At 44.8% G+C, this 17,640-nt stretch overlaps 1 protein-coding gene across 1 annotated transcript; it reads right to left on the bottom strand.

The window, feature by feature from the left end:
• Nucleotides 1-1,966: 1,966 nt before the first annotated feature.
• Nucleotides 1,967-16,984, bottom strand: LOC135535890 (galectin-4-like; the record flags this gene model as incomplete). The annotated part of the gene is made up of 8 exons (XM_064962301.1): nucleotides 16,941-16,984; nucleotides 10,143-10,347; nucleotides 9,588-9,701; nucleotides 8,539-8,598; nucleotides 4,318-4,359; nucleotides 4,144-4,224; nucleotides 2,148-2,204; nucleotides 1,967-2,055 (listed from the first exon to the last, which is right to left on the bottom strand). Coding segments are annotated over exons 1-8 (692 nt in total), but the record flags the coding sequence as incomplete, so codon positions are not given.
• Nucleotides 16,985-17,640: the final 656 nt, after the last annotated feature.

Here is a 17,640-nt window from a genome sequence, read left to right as displayed (position 1 = left end):
ACTCTGAATGGTTAAGGTCAGGCATTAACTCTGGATGGTTAAGGTCAGGCATTAACTCTGAATGGTTAAGGTCAGGCATTAACTCTGAATGGTTAAGGTCAGGCATTAACTCTGACTGGTTAAGGTCAGGCATTAACTCTGAATGGTTAAGGTCAGGCATTAACTCTGAATGGTTAAGGTCAGGCATTAACTCTGAATGGTTAAGGTCAGGCATTAACTCTGACTGGTTAAGGTCAGGCATTAACTCTGGATGGTTAAGGTCAGGCATTAACTCTGAATGGTTAAGGTCAGGCATTAACTCTGACTGGTTAAGGTCAGGCATTAACTCTGAATGGTTAAGGTCAGGCATTAACTCTGAATGGTTAAGGTCAGGCATTAACTCTGAATGGTTAAGGTCAGGCATTAACTCTAAATGGTTAAGGTCAGGCATTAACTCTGGATGGTTAAGGTCAGGCATTAACTCTGAATGGTTAAGGTCAGGCATTAACTCTGACTGGTTAAGGTCAGGCATTAACTCTGAATGGTTAAGGTCAGGCATTAACTCTGAATGGTTAAGGTCAGGCATTAACTCTGAATGGTTAAGGTCAGGCATTAACTCTAAATGGTTAAGGTCAGGCATTAACTCTGATTGGTTAAGGTCAGGCATTAACTCTGGATGGTTAAGGTCAGGCATTAACTCTGAATGGTTAAGGTCAGGCATTAACTCTGAATGGTTAAGGTCAGGCATTAACTCTGAATGGTTAAGGTCAGGCATTAACTCTGAATGGTTAAGGTCAGGCATTAACTCTGAATGGTTAAGGTCAGGCATTAACTCTGAATGGTTAAGGTCAGGCATTAACTCTGAATGGTTAAGGTATTAACTCTGAATGGTTAAGGTCAGGCATTAACTCTGAATGGTTAAGGTATTAACTCTGAATGGTTAAGGTCAGGCATTAACTCTGAATGGTTAAGGTCAGGCATTAACTCTGAATGGTTAAGGTCAGGCATTAACTCTGACTGGTTAAGGTGAGGTTTAGTATAGGCTTAAAATCAAAAACAACATTCAATCGCTGGATTTGAACATGCAACATTTGCAATCAGAGGTTTGGTTAAAACAAAAATATATATAAAAACAACTTTCTACCCCTGGAATCGAAGGACCTTTGGAATCAGAGGCAGACAAACTGTTGCCCCCTAGTGGCCAGTTCACAAGTCATCTCCTGATGTCCTCAGACATGAACGGACGTACTGGTCAGGCACCGTGTTATGCGATTAAAGCGCACGGTCGCCAGTACGTGCTCCTTAGCCGGAGCGCTATAGGCCAGCCCCCGCAAGTGCCATGCGAGAGTGGGCATCCAGCCAGGGTGCTGCGCCGGCTCTGCGTGCTGTGTCTCCGGGGCGCCTCAGATGGTTTAGGGGACTACAGACCTGTCAGCTCCTAGAGGGACCATGCCTCAGATAGGGGATAGGGTAATGGGGTTAGAATATAGGGGTTAGGAGATAGGGTAATGGGGTTAGGGTACGACAGACCTGTTAGCTCCTAGAGGCATCATGCCTCAGATAGGGGTTAGGGTATAGGGGTTAGGGGATAGGGTAATGGGTATAGGGGTTAGGGGACTACAGACCTGTCAGCAGAGGGACCATGCCTCAGATAGGGGTTAGGGTATAGGGGTTAGGGGATAGGGTAATGGGGTTAGGGGACTACAGACCTGTCAGCTCCTAGAGGGACCATGCCTCAGATAGGAGTTAGGGTATAGGGGTTAGGGGATAGGGTAATGGGTATAGGGGTTAGGGTACGACAGACCTGTCAGCTCCTAGAGGCATCATGCCTCAGATAGGGGTTAGGGTATAGGGGTTAGGGGATAGGGTAATGGGGTTAGGGTACGACAGACCTGTTAGCTCCTAGAGGCACCATGCCTCTGATAGGGGTTAGGAGATAGGGGTTAGGGGATAGGGTAATGGGGTTAGAGGTTAGGGTCCTACAGACCTGTTCGCTCCTAGAGGCACCATGCCTCTGATGACGATGGTCTTCTTCGGAGACATCCCTCCTGGAATCATGCTGGAGTACGGGACAGGCTGATACACATAGGACAGGAGTCAGCATGTAGTGTATACTGTACGTATGTATACTTAGGACAAAACAAATCTATCACAGAGATGTTACTTACAGGGTTGTATATTGGCTGTCCACACATGACCGGTAGGTTTCCACCAGGATAGCATCCCTGACCACAAACAGGGATGTTATCACACACACACACAAAGACATCACACACACACACAAAGACATCACACACACACACACACAAAGACATCACACACACACACACACAAAGACATCACACACACACACACAAAGACATCACACACACACACACACAAAGACATCACACACACACACACAAAGACATCACACACACACACAAAGACATCACACACACACACACACACACACACACACAAAGACATCACACACACACACACAAAGACATCACACACACACACACAAAGACATCACACACACACACACACACAAAGACATCACACACACACACACACACAAAGACATCACACACACACACACACACAAAGACATCACACACACACACACACAAAGACATCACACACACACACACACAAAGACATCACACACACACACACACACACAAAGACATCACACACACACACACACACACACACACACAAAGACATCACACACACACAAAGACATCACACACACACACACAAAGACATCACACACACACACACAAAGACATCACACACACACACACACACAAAGACATCACACACACACACACAAAGACATCACACACACACACACACAAAGACATCACACACACACACACACAAAGACATCACACACACACACACAAAGACATCACACACACACAAAGACATCACACACACACACAAAGACATCACACACACACACAAAGACATCACACACACACACAAAGACATCACACACACACACAAAGACATCACACACACACACAAAGACATCACACACACACACACACACAAAGATATCACACACACACACAAAGACATCACACACACACACAAAGACATCACACACACACACACAAAGACATCACACACACACACACACACACACACACACACACACACACACACACACACACACACACACACACACACACACACACACACACACACACACACACACAAAGACATCACACACACACACACACACACACAAAGACATCACACACACACACACACACACACACAAAGACATCACACACACACACACACACACACACACACACACACACACACACACACACACACACACACACACACACACACACACAAAGACAACTGATGCAGAACCATCCACTGAAGAAAATTACCCCACATCCAAAGTATAAAGACCCACTGTCTCAACCACACAGGTGATAGTCCTGACCCCCTCAACCACACAGGTGATAGACCTGACCCCCTCAACCACACAGGTGATAGACCTGACCCCCTCAACCACACAGGTGATAGACCTGACCCACTGTCTCAACCACACAGGTGATAGACCTGACCCACTGTCTCAACCACACAGGTGATAGACCTGACCCCCTCAACCACACAGGTGATAGACCTGACCCACTGTCTCAACCACACAGGTGATAGACCTGACCCCCTCAACCACACAGGTGATAGTCCTGACCCCCTCAACCACACAGGTGATAGACCTGACCCCCTCAACCACACAGGTGATAGACCTGACCCACTGTCTCAACCACACAGGTGATAGACCTGACCCACTGTCTCAACCACACAGGTGATAGACCTGACCCCCTCAACCACACAGGTGATAGTCCTGACCCCCTCAACCGCACAGGTGATAGACCTGACCCCCTCAACCACACAGGTGATAGTCCTGACCCCCTCAACCACACAGGTGATAGACCTGACCCCCTCAACCACACTGGTGATAGACCTGACCCCCTCAACCACACAGGTGATAGTCCTGACCCCCTCAACCACACAGGTGATAGACCTGACCCCCTCAACCACACAGGTAATAGACCTGACCCCCTCAACGACACAGGTGATAGTCCTGACCCCCTCAACCACACAGGTGATAGTCCTGACCCCCTCAACCACACAGGTGACAGTCCTTACCCCCATGTCACCTGGGTATCCTCCGCCCTGCGGGTATCCTCCGCCCTGCGGGTATCCTCCGCCCTGTGGGTATCCTCCGCCCTGATAAGCATTGACAGACATACCGTATAAATGTATGTAATGGTATTTGATGACACAGACACATGAACATAACCAAGTGTGATACCAACTTACCCCCATTTGACCACCTGGGTATCCACCAGCAGGATATCCTCCCTGTTGATGGTGGGAAACATATCAAATGTTATCCGGAGTTTATGACACTGAGACACAACATTCATGAAGATATATCGCTATGTACAGTCACCCCACAACATTCATGAGAATATATCGATATTTACAGTCACCCCACAACATTCATGAGAATAAGTTGATATTTACAGTCACCCCACAACATTCATGAGAATAAAATTATATTTACAGTCACCCCACAACATTCATGAGAATAAAATTATATTTACAGTCACCCCACAACATTCAAGAGAATAAATCGATATTTACAGTCACCCCACAACATTCATGAGAATAAATTGATTTTTACAGTCACCCCACAACATTCATGAGAATACATCGATATTTACTGTCACACCACAACATTCATGAGGATATATCTCTATGTACAGTCACCCCACAACATTCATGAGGATATATCGATATTTACAGTCACCCCACAACATTCATGAGAATATATTGATATGTACAGTCACCCCACAACATTCATGAGAATAAATCGATATTTACAGTCACCCCACAACATTCATGAGAATAAATTGATATTTACAGTCACCCCACAACATTCATGAGAATACATAGATATCTACAGTCACCCCACAACATTCATGAGAATATATTGATATGTACAGTATATATCCCATTTAGCAGACGCTTTTGTCCAAAGCGACTTACAAGTCGGCTGGGGCCACTACTTTTTTTTTTTTTTTTTACATATGGGTGGCCCCAGCGGGAATCGAACCCACGACGCTTGGCGTTGCAAGCGCCATGCTCTACCGACTGAGCCATACAGTCACCCCACAACATTCATGAGAATATATTGATATGTACAGTCACCCCACAACATTCATGAGAATAAATCGATATTTACAGTCACCCCACAACATTCATGAGAATAAATTGATATTTACAGTCACCCCACAACATTCATGAGAATACATCGATATCTACAGTCACCCCACAACATTCATGAGAATATATTGATATGTACAGTCACCCCACAACATTCATCAGAATATATTGATATTTACAGGCACCCCACAACATTCATGAGCATATATAGCTATGTACAGTCACCCCACAACATTCATGAGAATACATCGATATCTACAGTCACCCCACAACATTCATGAGAATATATAGCTATGTACAGTCACCCCACAACATTCATCAGAATATATTGATATTTACAGGCACCCCACAACATTCATGAGCATATATAGCTATGTACAGTCACCCCACAACATTCATGAGGATATATCGATATGTACAGTCACCCCACAACATTCATCAGAATATATTGATATTTACAGGCACCCCACAACATTCATGAGCATATATAGCTATGTACAGTCACCCCACAACATTCATCAGAATATATTGATATTTACAGGCACCCCACAACATTCATGAGCATATATCTCTATGTACAGTCACCCCACAAAATTCATGAGGATATATAGCTATGTACAGTCACCCCACAACATTCATGAGGATATATCGATATTTACAGTCACCCCACAACATTCATGAGGATATATAGCTATGTACAGTCACCCCACAACATTCATGAGGATATATAGCTATGTACAGTCACCTCACAACATTCATGAGCATATATAGCTATGTACAGTCACCTCACAACATTCATGAGGATATATTGATATTTACAGGCACCCCACAACATTCATGAGCATATATAGCTATGTACAGTCACCCCACAACATTCATCAGAATATATTGATATTTACAGGCACCCCACAACATTCATGAGCATATATCTCTATGTACAGTCACCCCACAAAATTCATGAGGATATATAGCTATGTACAGTCACCCCACAACATTCATGAGGATATATCGATATTTACAGTCACCCCACAACATTCATGAGGATGTATAGCTATGTACAGTCACCCCACAACATTCATGAGGATATATAGCTATGTACAGTCACCCCACAACATTCATGAGGATGTATAGCTATGTACAGTCACCCCACAACATTCATGAGCATATATAGCTATGTACAGTCACCTCACAACATTCATGAGGATATATAGCTATGTACAGTCACCTCACAACATTCATGAGCATATATAGCTATGTACAGTCACCTCACAACATTCATGAGGATGTATAGCTATGTACAGTCACCCCACAACATTCATGAGGATATATAGCTATGTACAGTCACCTCACAACATTCATGAGCATATATAGCTATGTACAGTCACCTCACAACATTCATGAGGATATATAGCTATGTACAGTCACCTCACAACATTCATGAGCATATATAGCTATGTACAGTCACCACAACATTCATGAGGATGTATAGCTATGTACAGTCACCCCACAACATTCATGAGGATATATAGCTATGTACAGTCACCTCACAACATTCATGAGCATATATAGCTATGTACAGTCACCCCACAACATTCATGAGGATATATAGCTATGTACAGTCACCTCACAACATTCATGAGCATATATAGCTATGTACAGTCACCTCACAACATTCATGAGGATATATAGCTATGTACAGTCACCCCACAACATTCATGAGGATATATAGCTATGTACAGTCACCCCACAACATTCATGAGGATATATAGCTATGTACAGTCACCCCACAACATTCATGAGGATATATAGCTATGTACAGTCACCTCACAACATTCATGAGCATATATAGCTATGTACAGTCACCCCACAACATTCATGAGAATATATCGATATTTACAGTCACCCCACAACATTCATGAGGATATATAGCTATGTACAGTCACCCCACAACATTCATGAGCATATATAGCTATGTACAGTCACCCCACAACATTCATGAGGATATATAGCTATGTACAGTCACCTCACAACATTCATGAGCATATATAGCTATGTACAGTCACCCCACAACATTCATGAGGATATATAGCTATGTACAGTCACCCCACAACATTCATGAGGATATATAGCTATGTACAGTCACCCCACAACATTCATGAGGATATATAGCTATGTACAGTCACCCCACAACATTCATGAGGATATATAGCTATGTACAGTCACCCCACAACATTCATGAGGATATATAGCTATGTACAGTCACCCCACAACATTCATGAGGATATATAGCTATGTACAGTCACCCTACAACATTCATGAGGATATATAGCTATGTACAGTCACCTCACAACATTCATGAGGATATATAGCTATGTACAGTCACCTCACAACATTCATGAGCATATATCTCTATGTACAGTCACCCCACAGTATTCATGAGAATATATCGATATTTACAGTCACCTCCACAACATTCATGAGCATATATCTCTATGTACAGTCACCCCACAGTATTCATGAGAATATATCGATATTTACAGTCACCTCCACAACATTCATGAGCATATATCTCTATGTACAGTTACCCCACAACATTCATGAGCATATATAGCTATGTACAGTCACCCCACAACATTCATGAGGATATATCTCTATGTACAGTCACCCCACAACATTCATGAGCATATATAGCTATGTACAGTCACCCCACAACATTCATGAGGATATATCTCTATGTACAGTCACCCCACAACATTCATGAGCATATATAGCTATGTACAGTCACCCCACAACATTCATGAGCATATATCTCTATGTACAGTCACCCCCACAACATTCATGAGCATATATCTCTATGTACAGTCACCCCACAACATTCATGAGGATATATAGCTATGTACAGTCACCCCACAACATTCATGAGCATATATAGCTATGTACAGTCACCCCACAACATTCATGAGCATATATCTCTATGTACAGTCACCCCACAACATTCATGAGGATATATCTCTATGTACAGTCACCCCACAGCATTCAGTGCTCAGCCCTCCAGTGGTCTTATATGGCTTCGTAGGTAGATATATATATATATCCCATTTAGCAGACGCTTTTGTCCAAAGCGACTTACAAGTCGGCTGGGGCCACTACTTTTACATATGGGTGGTCCCATCGGGAATCGAACCCACGACGCTTGGCGTTGCAAGCGCCATGCTCTACCGACTGAGCCACACAGGACCCAGACCTAGATCTTGACACAACGCCAGGATAGTGGGTTCAATGCATATTTACAATATCAATATGGATACATACCGCCATGTTGCCTCCTCCCATTCCACCTGTAGGATATGCACCTCCCATTCCTCCTCCTCCCTGAAAAATACACCGCTTATTCCAGCTACACCCGTTCTGCCATGTGTGTGTGTATGTGTGTGTATGTGTGTGTATGTGCTGTGTAGCAAGTCCATACTCAACTCCCACTCCACCTGGGTATCTATTGCCTCCTACTTGAGTGCCGTTATGCAAAAGCACCAGACATACCCCCTACCCCTACCCCCTGCCCCTAACCCCCTGCCCCTACCCTGCCCCTACCCCCTGCCACTACCCCTGCCCCTGCCCCCTGCCCCTGCCCCTACACCCTGCCTCTATCCCCCTGCCCCTACACCCTGCCTCTATCCCCCTGCCCCTACACCCTGCCCCTACACCCTGCCCCTAGACCCTGCCCCTACACCCTACCCCTACACCCTGCCCCTAGACCCTGCCCCTACACCCTACCCCTACACCCTGCCCCTACACCCTGTCCCTACTCCCTGCCTTTATCCCCCTGCACCTACCCCCTGCCCCTGTCCCCTGCCCCTACACCCTGCCCCTGCCCCTACATCCTGCCCCTACACCCTGCCTATATCCCCCTGCCCCTACACCCTGCCCCTACACCCTGCCTCTATCCCCCTGCACCTACCCCCTGCCCCTAACCCCTGCCTCTACACCCTACCCCCTGCCCCTACCCCCTGCCACTACCCCCTGCCCCTACCCCCTGCCACTACACCCTGCCCCTACCCCCTGCCCCTACTCCCTTGCCACTACACCCTGCCCCTACCCCTGCCACTACCCCCTGCCCCTACACCCTGCCCCTACACCCTGCCCCTATCACCCCACCCCTACCCCTCTGCCCCTACACCCTGCCCCTATCACCCTACCCCTACCCACCTGCCCCTACACCCTGCGCCTACCCCTTCTGCCACTACACCTTGCCCCTACCCCTACCCCCTGCCACTACACCTTGCCCCTACCCCCCAGCCCCTATCCCCCTGCCACTAGACCCTGCCCCTATCCCCTGCCACTACACCCTGCCCCAGCCTTACCCCGATGACGTTGATGGTCTGGATGGAAACGTCGCCTCCTATCTGCAGGGCGTTGACTCTCTCGACTGGAATACGATGCTTGAACATGTGAAAGTCTCGCCCGTTCACTGTCACCTACGACAGAAAAACACATCAGCTCATCTGACCATACACAACTGTGGTCTAACCCTAACACAACTCAACAGGTCGTTGGGCCATGACAGGTGTGTTTTATACTGATAACAAGTTCAAACAGGTGCCATTAATACAGGTAACGAGTGGAGGACAGAAGAGCCTCTTAAAGAAGAAGTTACAGGTCTGTGAGAACCAGAAATCTTGCTTGTTTGTAGGTGACCAAATACTTATTTTCCACCATAATTTGCAAATAAATTCATTAAAAATCCTACAATGTGATTTTCTGGGTTTTTTTTCTTCTCATTTTGTCTGTCATAGTTGAAGTGTACCTATGATGAAAATTACAGGCCTCTCATCTTTTTTTAAGTGGGAGAACTTGCACAATTGGTGGCTGACTAAATACTTTTTTGCCCCACTGTATACGGTATCTCTATATCTGACCTGGTAACCCTCCTGGTTAATGATGATAACCATCTCGAAGGCGTCTCCCTTGCTAAAAGGCATGTGGTGGGTCTTCTCCTCTGAACCCCATTGCCCATCCTGGCAGCTGTTGAACACCACCTTGTCCCATCCATCGAAGCGAGGGTTGAAGTGAAAGCCGATATCACTGCCCTCAAATTCCCCACACTGCAGGTTAATGTTAAACCTAGAGGGGGTGTTAGAGAGAACATAGAATGAACAGATCGTACACAGGTAACACAGCTAACACTGGTAGCACTGGTAACACAGCTAACACTGGTAACACAGCTAACACAGCTAACACAGCTGACACTGGTAACACAGCTGACACTGGTAACAAAGGTAACACTGCTAACACTGGTAACACAGGTAACAGAGCTAACACAGCTAACACAGCTGACACTGGTAACACAGCTAACACTGGTAACACAGCTAACACTGGTAACACAGCTAACACTGCTAACACAGGCAACACAGGTAACACAAGCAACACTGATAACACTGCTAACACTGCTAACACAGGCAACACAGGCAACACTGGTAACACAGGTAACGCAGGTAACACAGGTGACACAGGTAACACAGCTAACACTGCTAACACTGCTAACACAGGTAACACAGGTAACATAGGTAACACAGCTAACACAGCTAACACTGCTAACACAGGTAACACAAGCAACACTGCTAACACTGCTAACACAGGCAACACTGGTAACACAGGTAACACAGGTAACACAGCTAACACAGCTAACACTGCTAACACAGGCAACACTGGTAACACAGGTAACACTGGTAACACAGGCAACACTGGTAACACTGGTAACACAGGTAACACAGGTGACACAGGTAACACAGCTAACACAGCTAACACTGCTAACACAGCTAACACTGCTAACACAGGCAACACTGGTAACACAGGTAACACAGGTAACACAGGTAACACAGCTAACACTGTTAACACAGGCAACACTGGTAACACAGGTAACACAGGTAACACAGCTAACACTGCTAACACAGGTAACACAGGTAACACAGGTAACACAGCTAACACAGCTAACACTGCTAACACAGGTAACACAGGTAACACAGCTAACACTGGTAACACAGCTAACACTGCTAACACAGGCAACACAGGTAACACAAGCAACACTGATAACACTGCTAACACTGCTAACACAGGCAACACAGGCAACACTGGTAACACATGTAACGCAGGTAACACAGGTGACACAGGTAACACAGCTAACACTGCTAACACTGCTAACACTGCTAACACAGGTAACACAGGTAACATAGGTAACACAGCTAACACAGCTAACACTGCTAGGGAGGCAACACAGGCAACACAGGTAACACAAGCAACACTGATAACACTGCTAACACTGCTAACACAGGCAACACAGGCAACACTGGTAACACTGGTAACACAGCTAACACAGGTAACACAGCTAACACAGCTAACACTGCTAACACAGGCAACACTGGTAACACAGGTAACACTGGTAACACAGGCAACACTGGTAACACAGGCAACACTGGTAACACAGGTAACACAGGTAACACAGGTAACACAGCTAACACTGTTAACACAGGCAACACTGGTAACACAGGTAACACAGGTAACACAGCTAACACAGCTAACACTGCTAACACAGGCAACACTGGTAACACAAGCAACACTGCTAACACAGGCAACACAGGTAACACAAGCAACACTGCTAACACTGCTAACACAGGCAACACTGGTAACACAGGTAACACAGGTAAGACAGCTAACACAGCTTACACTGCTAACACAGGCAACACTGTTAACACAAGCAACACTGCTAACACAGGCAACACAGGTAACACAAACAACACTGCTAACACTGCTAACACTGGTAACACTGGTAACACAGGTAACACAGTTAACACAGCTAACACAGCTAACACAGGCAACACAATTATATATAGAACAACCCCATTATATACCACCCCGAGCCTTTTGGTGTAACGACACCCTTATATACCACCCTGAGCCTTTTTAGTGGAACGACCCCATTATATACCACCCAGAGTCTTTTAGTGGAATGACCCCATTATATACCACCCAGAGTCTTTTAGTGGAACGACCCCATTATATACCACCCCGAGCCTTTAGGTGGAACGACCCCATTATATACCACCCCGAGTCTTTTAGTGGAACGACCCCATTACATACCACCCCGAGCCTTTAGGTGGAACGACCCCATTACATACCACCCAGAGCCTTTTAGTGGAACGACCCCATTATATACCACCCTGAGCATTTTTAGTGGAACGACCACATTATATACCACCCAGAGTCTTTTAGTGGAATGACCCCATTATATACCACCCAGAGTCTTTTAGTGGAACGACCCCATTATATACCACCCCGAGTCTTTTAGTGGAACGACCCCATTATATACCACCCCGAGTGTTTTAGTGGAACGACCCCATTATATACCACCCAGAGTGTTTTAGTGGAACGGCCCCATTATATACCACCCAGAGTGTTTTAGTGGAACGACCCCATTATATACCACCCCGAGTCTTTTAGTGGAACGACCCCATTATATACCACCCCGAGTCTTTTAGTGGAACGACCCCATTACATACCACCCCGAGCCTTTAGGTGGAACGACCCCATTACATACCACCCCAAGCCTTTTGGTGTAACAACCCCATTATATACCACCCAGAGCCTTTTGGTGTAACGACCCCATTATATACCACCCCGAGCCTTTAGGTGGAACGACCCCATTATATACCACCCAGAGCCTTTTAGTGGAATGACCCCATTATATACCACCCAGAGCCTTTAGGTGTAACGACCCCATTATATACCACCCAGAGCCTTTAGGTGTAACGACCCCATTATATACCACCCTGAGCCTTTTGGTGTAACGACCCCATTATATACCACCCAGAGCCTTTAGGTGGAACGACCCCATTATATACCACCCCGAGCCTTTTGGTGGAACGACCCCATTATATACCACCCCGAGCCTTTAGGTGGAACGACCCCATTATATACCACCCTGAGCCTTTTGGTGGAACGACCCCATTATATACCACCCAGAGCCTTTAGGTGTAACGACCCCATTATATACCACCCAGAGCCTGTAGGAGTCTTAATGTCCAGGTCACATTGTGTTTCTTAGTGAAAACAACAACTTTTCCAACTGATATGACCGACTGTGGTCTGAAAGGCAAGTAAAATAGACAGAGGACGAGGAGGTGCCTGATAAACGTGTGTGTGCCTTTGCCTTGCCCCCTCTCTCTCTCTCTCTCTGATAGCACAATGATACACTTCCTTATTCTAACAGGTTCAGCAGGCTGAGGCAGAGCATGTTCTTTCAACGTACATTAGTCGCTATAACTTGATATACTGCAGCAGATTTTCATCATAAACGAAACTACGTCCGCACTGAACAAAAAAAATATACACAGAACAATTTCAAAGATTTGACTGAGTTACAGTTTATGTAAAGAAAGCAGTCAATTTAAATAAATTGAAATAAAATTAAATAAATTAGATGAATTCATTAGGCCCTAATTTATGGATTTCACATGACTGGGAATACAGATATACATCGGTTGGTCACGAAAAAAAAGGCAAGGGTGTGGATCAGAAAACCAGTCAGTTTCTGGTGTGGATCAGAAAACCAGTCAGTATCTGGTGTGGATCAGAAAACCAGTCAGTTTCTGGTGTGGATCAGAAAACCAGTCAGTATCTGGTGTGGATCAGAAAACCAGTCAGTATCTGGTGTGGATCAGAAAACCAGTCAGTTTCTGGTGTGGATCAGAAAACCAGTCAGTATCTGGTGTGGATCAGAAAACCAGTCAGTATCTGGTGTGGATCAGAAAACCAGTCAGTATCTGGTGTGGATCAGAAAACCAGTCAGTATCTGGTGTGACCACCATTTGCATCATGCAGTGTGACACATCTCCTGTGCATTAAGTTGATCAGGCTGTTGATTGTGTTCTGTGGAATGTTGTCCCACTCCTCTTCAACGGCTGTGAGAAGTTGTTGGATATTAGCGGGAACTGGAACACGCTGTCGTACACGTCGATCCAGAGCATCCCAAACATGCTCAACGAGCGACATATCTGGTGAGTATGCAGGCCATGGAAGAACTAAGACATTTTCAGCTTCCAGGAAGTGAGTACAGAACCTTGCGACATGGGGCCGTGCAATATCATGCTGAAACATGAAGTGATGGCGGCAGATGATTGGCACAACACAATGTATCTGTGGTCATGTGACACAGGTGTGTCAAGGATATATAATTACCTGTGATAAACTGACACAGGTGTGTCAAGGCTATATAAGTACCTGTGATCATGTGACACAGGTGTGTCAGGGCTATATAATACCCTGTGATCATGTGACACAGGTGTGTCAAGGCTATATAATTACCTGTGATCATGTGACACAGGTGTGTCAGGGCTATATGATTACCTGTGATCTTGTGACACAGGTGTGTCAGGGCTATAAGATTACCTGTGATCATGTGACACAGGTGTGTCAAAGCTATATAATACCCTGTGATCATGTGACACAGGTGTGTCAAGGCTATATAATACCCTGTGATCATGTGACACAGGTGTGTCAAGGCTATATAAGTACCTGTGATCATGTGACACAGGTGTGTCAAAGCTATATAAGCACCTGTGATCATGTGACACAGGTGTGTCAAGGCTATATAAGTACCTGTGATCATGTGACACAGGTGTGTCAAAGCTTTATAATACCCTGTGAATATGTGACACAGGTGTGTCAAGGCTATATAAGTACCTGTGATCATGTGACACAGGTGTGTCAAAGCTATATAATACCCTGTGATCATGTGACACAGGTGTGTCAAAGCTTTATAATACCCTGTGAATATGTGACACAGGTGTGTCAGGGCTATATGATTACCTGTGATCATGTGACACAGGTGTGTCAAAGCTATATAAGTACCTGTGATCATGTGACACAGGTGTGTCAAGGCTATATAATACCCTGTGATCATGTGACACAGGTGTGTCAAGGCTATATAATACCCTATGATCATGTGACACAGGTGTGTCAAAGCTATATAAGTACCTGTGATCATGTGACACAGGTGTGTCAAGGCTATATAATACCCTGTGATCATGTGACACAGGTGTGTCAAGGCTATATAATACCCTATGATCATGTGACACAGGTGTGTCAAAGCTATATAAGTACCTGTGATCATGTGACACAGGTGTGTCAAGGCTATATAATACCCTGTGATCATGTGACACAGGTGTGTCAAGGCTATATAATACCCTATGATCATGTGACACAGGTGTGTCAAAGCTATATAAGTACCTGTGATCATGTGACACAGGTGTGTCAAAGCTATATAAGTACCTGTGATTACCTGACACAGGTGTGTCAAGGCTATATAATACCCTATGATCATGTGACACAGGTGTGTCAAAGCTATATAAGTACCTGTGATTACCTGACACAGGTTTGTCAAGGCTATATAATACCCTATGATCATGTGACACAGGTGTGTCAAAGCTATATAAGTACCTGTGATCATGTGACACAGGTGTGTCAAGGCTATATAATACCCTGTGATCATGTGACACAGGTGTGTCAAGGCTATATAATACCCTATGATCATGTGACACAGGTGTGTCAAAGCTATATAAGTACTGTGATCATGTGACACAGGTGTGTCAAAGCTATATAAGTACCTGTGATTACCTGACACAGGTGTGTCAAAACTATATAAGTACCTGTGATCATGTGACACAGGTGTGTCAAAGCTATATAAGTACCTGTGATTACCTGACACAGGTGTGTCAAAACTATATAAGTACCTGTGATCATGTGACACAGGTGTGTAAAAACTATATAATACCCTGTGATCATGTGACACAGGTGTGTCAAAGCTTATAATACCCTGTGAATATGTGACACAGGTGTGTCAAGGGACTATATGATTACCTGTGATCATGTGACACAGAATGTGTCAAAGCTATATAAGTACCTGTGATCATGTGACACAGGTGTGTCAAAACTATATAATACCCTGTGATCATGTGACACAGGTGTGTCAAGGCTATATAATACCCTATGATCATGTGACACAGGTGTGTCAAAGCTATATAAGTACCTGTGATCATGTGACACAGGTGTGTCAGAACTATATAATACCCTGTGATCCATGTGACACAGGTGTGTCAAGGCTATATAATACCCTATGATCATGTGACACAGGTGTGTCAAAGCTATATAAGTACCTGTGATCATGTGACACAGGTGTGTCAAAGCTATATAAGTACCTGTGATCATGTGACACAGGTTTGTCAAAACTATATGATTGTTTCTCATTACATTTGCATTTGACACCCTGATGAAGTCGTTAGCTGTTACGTTCTCAAGCAGTTTATTTGTGACTTAGCCCACACATTAAAATATCTTCAGCTTTCAACCCTACATGAAGTGCCTGGACTTGGAATTCCCCCATCAGCACCTATTAGTGGTCAGTGTCGTGGGAGTATTCCTCTTCAAGATCACCTGGTTTGTTTTGGAATACTCAACCCACCAGGCATTGATTCCATACCAGGTCTTTTTGTCATTCACAAAACACTAATTCATATGGAAACAATAAGTCGAACCAATATAATTTAGCACATCGTCGTTGATACAAATCCCACAAATGAAGAATACATTTTTGTTGCCCTTCAAAGTTACAGTCTGATCACGTGTAGCATGCCTCCAATCCTCAGAGGTTGTGTGTTTCTCACCTGAGTGATCTCGTGAGGGATGACTCCTGGATGTAAACAGACATCCCTGATCACTCCAGCCGTAGATCGACCCACATAGGGATACTCTGCACACAACACACAGTAAGAACAAGTTTAACAACTATACACCAGTAGAGATGCAAGGCAGTCTGGGAAATAAGAACCGTTTAACAACTTTACACAATTATAGATGCAAGGCAGTCTGGGAAATAAGAACCGTTTAACAACTTTACACAATTATAGATGCAAGGCAGTCTGGGAAATAAGAACCATTTTACAACTATACAGTGAGATGCAAGGCAGTCTGGGAACTTTTTAAGTAGGTAGAGTAAAGGAAGTAAGTAAGTTATGGTACATACAGACGTGTCAACAATTTGATCCAATACAGAAGATAATTTAATTGGATTTCAGTCTACTTCCTGAATTGACTGGAATTAAGTGACTTGACCCCAACCCTGAAGAACAGTAGATCCAGACAATATCTATGATATCTGTATACACTAGACAAGGAGAGTGCCTCACAGGGTTGTAGGCCAGACTCTGATAGCCAGGTGGGCAACGAACATGATGGCTGTCACTCAGAGATCCACAGACAGACAGACGGAGAGGCCGGGAGGAGAGTCGGAGGCAGGGAAGCGGTCGCTGCTGGACGGCTGGTCTTATAGAGACTCAGAACCATGGGAGGAGGGGAGCCAGAAGG

This window comes from Oncorhynchus masou, unplaced genomic scaffold (genome assembly GCF_036934945.1).
Source record: "Oncorhynchus masou masou isolate Uvic2021 unplaced genomic scaffold, UVic_Omas_1.1 unplaced_scaffold_5280, whole genome shotgun sequence".
Classification (NCBI taxonomy): Eukaryota; Metazoa; Chordata; class Actinopteri; order Salmoniformes; family Salmonidae; genus Oncorhynchus; species Oncorhynchus masou.
Note: the sequence above shows the minus strand (reverse complement) of the source record. Positions and strands in the feature narration are given on the sequence as shown.